Source organism: Magallana gigas, chromosome 2 (assembly GCF_963853765.1).
Source record: "Magallana gigas chromosome 2, xbMagGiga1.1, whole genome shotgun sequence".
In the NCBI taxonomy this organism is placed as follows: Eukaryota; Metazoa; Mollusca; class Bivalvia; order Ostreida; family Ostreidae; genus Magallana; species Magallana gigas.
The window spans coordinates 45,501,082-45,509,105 of record NC_088854.1 but is presented as its reverse complement, the minus strand read 5'-3'; the positions used below and the strand labels follow the sequence as shown (position 1 = coordinate 45,509,105).

Genomic DNA, 8,024 nt, shown 5'->3' with positions numbered 1-8,024 from the left:
GCTTTTTTAATCCATGTTTCATGATCAGTCTTATTTCATATTCTTCACGAATATCTTTTGTACGAGTTACTTACTTATTTGGTTACCTGTTGACCGGAAATCCCGCCAACCAATGGAAATAAACAGTGGGTTTTTATTGCAGGTGAGCTGATGTCAAAAAGGCATTTTTGAAGATGACAAGCGTCACTGCATGGAATAGCACAGACGGACTCCCCAAACAATTTATTTCGTCGTTAAAAGTGTTGTTTGATATCTTAGACGAAGGAAAATGTGGTTACGTGAAGTTTTCTGATATAGAAGCCAGGTGGCATGAAGAAGGGGTACGGGGGCTTCCGAGTGGAGTGACAGAGGCCCTGAGGAAAGTCACCCCTACAAATGGATATCTCAGTTTCGATCGATTTGTTGCAGGTCTTAAATTAGCGTTGTTGACAAGCCAAAAATTGCCAAATGATTTAAGAGATGACAAAGAAAACAGTCACCCTGCCAAACCTGCAAATCCCAAACCAAGGAGTAGACCTGTTGCTGCACCAAGAGATGCTGTATTGACAAAGTCCTCTGCAAACCATGCTTTGAACAGAATGTCATCAAGCGCCTCAAACACAGCTGCAGTACGGCCAAATAATGCTATATCTGGTTACAATAGAGAACGAAATATAAATGATCCAAATTCCCACAAGAAAGTAGAACATGAAAAACAAAGAGAAAATAAATCCAATTATGCTCCAAATCAATTACCTCCAAAGAGGCCCATCCCTCCTCCAAGACCCCAGAGGCCTTCCTATTCCTCTACAATCAGTGATGGACAGATTCCTCCAAAGGTTCCACCAAGAGATAAAAGCAAGAACATCATCACAGAGCTTAAAAATTGGCAAAGAAGAATGAACCATCAAACTGGTGATCAGAATCAGGGTGCAAAGAGCCTACAGTCTACGAAGAGTGACTCCAACTTGTTAGACAGAAATGTGGATAGAGGAAGACAGAATGATATTTATGGTAATTATGAATTAACATCATAAATTTATTATTTACATTCATTTAAGTAAAAAAATTTATAAAAATCATGAATGAGGATAAAACATAATTGCAGCGTATGGTAACATTCAGATTCAAAAACTTTGTTTTATTAATTTATATAACTGCATGGCGTCAAGTTACAGTAAAAAATTTGATTCAGAAGTAGTACGTTGCACATCGATAAATCATGCATATATGACACCAGATACAACACCTACAGGTATCATGAAATGATTTAATATTCTACAATATTGAACTAAATGTTTTTAACAATATGAAGCCATTATATGTATGAAAGATAAATTAAAAGATTGTAAAGTACACACTAACACACACAAATGATTTTTCATTCATTTGAAATCTTACTTTGGTCCCCAAAAAGCATGTGATTTATAGCTATTGAAGATCAATGGCATTTTGCATAATCCCATGCAAAATAAACATATTGTGATAATGATGCAAAATTTTAATTCTATCAATTCTTACTAATTTTTTCAAAAATGATTACACCTCTATCCCAAACAGACCATGATGATGTAATAGCTAGCAGAGGACCTTAATGAGATGCTATTATCATTATGTGCTGTTTTGCAGTTAAATTTTATTGTGACATTGAAAATCCTAATGTGGCAAAAAAAGAGCCTAGAAACTTCGTACTTACTTGTACTTAGTAACAAAGGCTAAAAGATAACCCTAGCTAATTCATGTATAACATCGATTTTTGTTACATATACATGTATATACAGGTACTGTTTAATTTCATAATATGACTAATCTGACAGCCTTTTATTCTTGTAGGTCATTTATATCATCAGCATTATCATCATGGTAACTTTCACCACTTGCTTCATTGTTGTTACTAATTTTAGCTGTGTGCTTATTCTGCAGTACTTAAAACTTTATTTGTAGCTGCAAGTACATGTAGTTATCATTGTACGCAAGTAGTGAACTTGAAAAAACCCAACAAAACTTAGATTACTGTACAGATGATTTAGTAATTTAGGGTTCAGTTGAGTGTTAGAAAAAATGTGATGATAAGTTTTTCTTTTGAAGTTTACCTGAAATAAGGAGTTAAGCAACTCAATCTTTCATAATTTTTACAAAAGATGTACATTTATAGCTAAAACTCCTCTTTTTAAGACATTATTAATTGTTGCAGCTTCTTATAATTTCTTTGGTAGATAAGCATTATGCAAGATTATAACTATTTGATGCTTACTGTCCTTATTGTCTGTCAATAAATGACAGTTGAACTTTGATATCTCGAACACTGATATCGAGAATACAATGGATATGTTGAAGTGATTTGTGAGTCCCAACCATTTATACCCTTAATTTGTTCAATATCTCTGATACTTGGATATCTCAAAGTTTTTAAACAGTTCTGCCTAGTTCGAGATAACAAAGTTTGACTGTATAATAACATTTTTAATTGCAATTTAAAAAATATCAATTCATGTATTATCTTTATCTTTTTTTCTAAAATCTTGCATTTCTGCAGAGAGAGAGAGAGAGAGAGAGAGAGAGAGAGAGAGAGAGAGAGAGAGAGAGAGAGAGAGAGAGAGAGAGAGAAAGAGAGAGAGGGAGGGAGGGAGGGGATAAATTAACTCATTACAAAGCATTAGTATCATTTTTCTGCAGAAAACATAGAGCAGGTCCGTCTGATGAGACAAGAAGCCCTTCCCTCCACATCCACACCTACCTCACCGCCTCAACAGAGGCAGGTCACAGTGAAGCGTCGAGACTCTGCCAGAAGACACACTCTGGCCAACGGCGTGGATTACAACATGGTAACTCATGGCCTACTTGTATTATCATGCTACTGTATATTCAGCAATCCATTTCATATCAAGAACTTAACAGAGGAACTTGAAGAAAATTCAGACATCTATATCATCAGTTTGTCATAGTTTTAAAAAATGCGTCTGATGGTTTCTGATAAATTCAAGATGTACACCTATTACTGAATTTGATTATGTGCTGAAATTAAGAGGCTTAAGAGTTTATTGTTTTGATGATAGTGTTTTCCTAGATTAAGAGGATAGGGACATGATTTAAGTTTTTGTTGATTTGATCACTCTCGCAGATTAAGAGGATGAAGCAACTAGAACAGGAGAAGGACAGCCTGCTGAAGGGTCTGGAGATGGTGGACCAGGCCCGTGAGTGGTACCACCGACAGGTGCTGGGGGTGGAGGACAAACAGAAGTACATAGGACACACCTCATACAATGTGAGTGCACATCCCAAACCATAATGCAGTCAAATTATACCCCACGCAACAAGTTGTGCAATACACCTCATACAATGCGAGTGCACATTCCAAGCCATAATGCAATCAAATTATACCCCACGCAACAAGTTGCGCATCTTACCTCATATAATGTAAGTGCACGTCCCAAGCCATAATGCAGTCTAATTATACCCCACGCAACAAATTGAGGGGGGTATAATGTTTTTTACCTGTCAGTCAGTCATTTCGTCTTTCAGACTTGTGTTTTTTCAGCGCAAATATTCTTAAACCACTTTACAGAATTTTGTAAAACTTGATAGGTAATAAAGACACAATGTGCAGATGAGCATATTACCATTATCAGGTAATTCTATAATCATTATTTTTATGGGAAATTTTTGAATAATAATGAACAGTTTGTTAGCACAACTCCTCATAAACTCCAGCACAGAAATTTGAAACAATATGTAGGTATATAGGAAACAATGTTTAGATGTGCATATTAATTAATAAAAATTCATTATTTTTCTGGGAAATTTTGGCCCTTTTGAAGCAGGCACGTAGCATCAGGGGGGGCCAGGGGGGGGGGGGGGCCCTGGTCCCCCCACTTTTTCTCGCAGCAACAAATTGTTTAAAATTTACATATAAAAAATTGAATTATCATGGGGTTGGCCCCCCCACTTTTTAGGAGTATGTAAAAAATTGATATGAAAATAAGGAAATGAGGAGTGAAATTGAAGTTATATACTACACTAGCCCCCCCCCCCCCCCCCCCCCCCCCCCCACGGATTAGGATTTTGAAGATTTTGGGAAAGGTTAAAATTTCCCTTTTTTTTTTTTTTTTTTTTTTTTTGCTTGTCAAGAGTTTTTGGATGAGTCTGGCCCCCCCACTTTCAAAAACGATGCTACGTGCCTGTGAAGGTAAAGACAAAAGTAATAGATATGATGATGTTTTGGGAGTTATGTCCCTTTATAGAATTTATGCGTACCCTGCCATTAATTATGTGTTGCATTATCAAGTACTGTAAATTCCTAATTAAACACTAGGAATTAATATCCGCATAAAATCGCGAGAAGCATCCTTCGTAGATTTTAAAATCTCGCCATTATTTTCTTAGAGTTGTAAACTATAAGAAATAAGGAGAAAAGTTCAATGTTCGCAATTTCACATTCTCGCAATTTGATACAAACCAGTGGGATCGCGGAATTAAGTACTTGCGTAATATAAGGAATTTACAGTAATGGGGGAGCATAGGGTATGTAAGCTCACTCACTTTTTCTTTCATTACAAACAAACCTTCCACTAACTCTGAAGTATTTGTGGAAGCACCAGGAAGAAGAAGGTAATGGAGGGATTGATATTGATTTTAGTTGACTGGTGCTTAAGGTGTCCTAATTTTTATTTTAATTGACTGGTTCTAAAGGGTCACAATTTTTGTTTCACTGATTGGTTCAAAATGGGTACATTTTTACTGGTTCTAAAAGGGTCATAATGGAAATTTGCAGCCTTAATCACAAATCCTTTGTAACAGTATAATGCTGAAAGTGTATGAGAGATTTGTTTTTTGATGTAGCAGTATGGTAACAGAGGCCCAAAGAACTTTAAGTGTTACAAAATTAACTGTATGAAAATGATTTTGTGTGAAATGCAAGTCATTGTAACTTGAATTTACATGCTTTGATCATTGCATTTGATTGCATTTGCATTGTATTTGATCATTTCAGGATTACAATTTAGAAGCTAACCAGGAGAGGATGAATTTTCAAAATGCCAGGATAATGGAAGTCAACCAACAGTTGAAGACCCTGATAGAAAGCTCGGAGAGAGTGAGTTATGAATAATTCTTTTTCCATTTATACATATGTATTGATAAACATCACACATGTTTATTTGAATAAAAGATATTCTTCTATTTTGTAAACCATTTTCCTGTTTGAATGTGTTTAGGTTCACAAATGTTTAAGTATGGTAATTTAGGTTTGTAATACAATGTACATTGCAAAGTGTTAAATTTTTTTTACCAGGGGTTTCCATTGCATATGAATTTAGCTGTAGGACCTTCTACAACTCAGAGAGTTGATACAAAATCCATCCAAATCCTACAAGAAAACCAAAAACATCTAAAAAAGGTAAAGTATGTTTGTATGGTTAATGCTCTTGTGTACCAAAAATGTGAGCAAAAATACAAAACAGACTATATGAAATTAAGATATAAATTTTGGGAATATTGAATATACTTTAATATTTTGAAAAAATAATAAGACACCACATACAAAATGGCCTTACTGTACTCCAATTTAAATATGGCAACCATTTTGTTGATAACTTTTTTCAATTTTGCAGTAAACCTCATTTTTGCTTTTATGTTGTTGTAAATACTAAGGCCATATCAATTAAATCACAAATTAATTTTTTCTCTGTTACAGGAACTCCATGAGAAGGTAGATAAAATTGCCCAGCTAGAGAAAGAAAAAGCCTCACTTATAAGAGAACTGTTTGAGGCACGGGCTAAGGGGAAAGGCTACGATGACACAACCTTCATGTAGCCACAAAAACAATGTTCACAAGTGCCAGTCACCAAATGTAATTGAGTACCATGCACTTTACACAGTGATTTCATAGGAATTTGTTTTTAATACAGTTTACCACTGAAATACACCTGAGAAATTTCAAAAACTATTCATTTTGGTTGTTTTTCAATGAAATTCAAGTCTGACACAGTTAAAATTATTTTCAGCATGGTTCAAATTTTTGTAATATAATACATATTCAATAGAATCAAGCACCCCATTTAGTATCGTACATTTTGAGATAGATTTTCTTGTCTGTGCTTTTCGATGTTCATATTTTTAAGAATAATTAATATTGGTATGACTTTCTTTATTGATAATTTAACAGCATTCAGTAACAGATTGACTTTAGTATTCCCTATCATATTAGTCATTCCTATTAGATTAACATGATGTATCATTATTGCATCCGTTGTTGCTCAGTTAGAATACAGTGTACAAGTAAATTCAATGTCCTAGATATTATTTTATTTTAAACCCATGGTCAGTCTCGCATGCACTTTGAGGACTATCTTTGGGACTTTGTCAATAATTAAGAGTTATTTACCCTCGCACCACTTGCTTGTGGTAAGGATATCAAAAGATTTTTAAAAACACTATTTACCATAGAATTTGTGTGTTCAGTAGAGTATAGCATTATTAGCATTTATGACCATCAGTCAAACTTTGTCATCATGAACCAGATCGGACTAATCAAAAACTTTGAGATATCTGAGTATTCGAGATATCGAGGGTAAATACTTAAAAAGTAAGTGACTGGGACTTACAAATCACTTCAACATATCCATTGTATTGAAGATATCAGTGTTCGAGATATCGAAGTTCAACTATATTTGGTAGAACTAAGATATGATATTGTTATATAGAGTAATAATAATCAATATTTTACAATGTCATTCAGAGCTCAGTATTATTTACAAGTATATGTGTATTTCGGTCAAGGAGTATAAAATGTCTGATATTAGTTATTAAGAAGAAATATATCTCGAATTTACTTATTCAAAAGATATGTACCATAGTGTGTTCACAGAAAGTGTTTAACCAGTTTTTGTAGGTGTAAGAAATCAAATTATACAGTGCAAAGATATTTATGTATTTATCTCACATTCCAGTTTTTATGTTTTTTGGTTTTGGGCTGTTTTTATGCATTATTGAACAGGGTCTTAAACTTTCATCAGCCAAGGAAACTGTGCCTACATAATACAATTTTCATTAAAAGTTAAACCCATAACTAATGAAAGGTACGATATTATAGTGAATTTCTATGCCTCTTGCAATAATTTTCTTGATAGGTAAAAATAGCTACATTTAATTAGTTTATGTTGAGGTGTTATGATCTTGCTCTATCCCCCTTGTGGACCATTTTTTCTGTGTACAGAAGAAAGGGTTCTTGGTACTCTCTGAAGTTCCTTGTGATTAGGTGTGCCTAAAGTTGTCCAAATAGTTAACATGTAGATTTCAACATTCAAGCCTAAACGTTAAACTGAGAATCAACTCAAAATTTACACATGTACATAGAATTCCACTTTTGAGTATAAGTGGGATTTTTGGATCATTTAGTTCGAGTGCAAAGTCCATGTAAAGATCAGATTAAAAGAGTAACATTCATGTACATGGCTAACATTGTTGATTTTTGTTTGAGACCCATGCATTTATTAACCTGTTTATTGTTTATATAAATTTACGGAGGTTTTTTTATTCAATATTAAAAAATTATATGATCTCATTCATTTGTATACTTTGTACATTCCAAAGCATTTTTTAAATATTATTTTTATTATTCTAAGAAAAAAATATTTGTGACCAGTGATATATTATCAATATTAAAACTGACACACAAACTTTGTTTACTTTTTTTATTTAAAATATTCTGTAATCTCTTTACGGTTTCAACCAAACAATGAAATCCGTATCTATCTATGGGGTGTAGTTTTGTCTGCTTATGATTTAGATGCTAGATCCGTCTTAAGAGCCATGAGTGGATATAATTTCTTCCTCCCAGTGTGTATCATATAAACGAATAGGTAATCGATAAGTTGTAAGTTTACCTTCTTTTGACGGATCAGGTTCTGATGTACACGTTGATGGTTAAAATATCGATGCTAAAATAATATTTATACATGTATATATACAAGCCGTCAAAATTCTTTAAGTCTATAATATATAATTATATATTGGAACGATTACCTCAACCTCTGTCCAAAACATG

At 33.7% G+C, this 8,024-nt stretch overlaps 1 protein-coding gene across 2 annotated transcripts; it reads left to right on the top strand.

The window, feature by feature from the left end:
* The first annotated feature begins 68 nt into the window (after window positions 1-68).
* On the top strand, window positions 69-7,657 carry LOC105319205 (suppressor APC domain-containing protein 2). 2 transcript variants are annotated; one of them, XM_011416630.4, is made up of 7 exons: window positions 69-993; window positions 1,813-1,842; window positions 2,656-2,804; window positions 3,101-3,244; window positions 4,970-5,071; window positions 5,270-5,374; window positions 5,672-7,657. In XM_011416630.4, exons 1-7 carry the CDS (start codon window positions 174-176, stop codon window positions 5,789-5,791), a joined length of 1,470 nt encoding a protein of 489 aa, XP_011414932.3. In that variant the 5' UTR covers window positions 69-173; the 3' UTR covers window positions 5,792-7,657. The 2 variants fall into 2 exon arrangements, with proteins under 2 accessions (XP_011414932.3, XP_011414933.3); XM_011416631.4 differs by lacking the exon at window positions 1,813-1,842 and having other exon boundaries at window positions 70-993.
* The last annotated feature ends 367 nt before the right edge of the window (window positions 7,658-8,024 follow it).

Coding starts and splice junctions, on each gene's coding strand:
- LOC105319205 (XM_011416630.4), top strand. CDS start 174: ATGACAAGCGTCACTGCATGGAATAGCACAGACGGACTCCCCAAACAA. Junction 1,843..2,655: donor TCATCAGCATTATCATCATG/GTAACTTTCACC, acceptor ATTTTTCTGCAG/AAAACATAGAGCAGGTCCGT. Junction 5,375..5,671: donor ACCAAAAACATCTAAAAAAG/GTAAAGTATGTT, acceptor TCTCTGTTACAG/GAACTCCATGAGAAGGTAGA.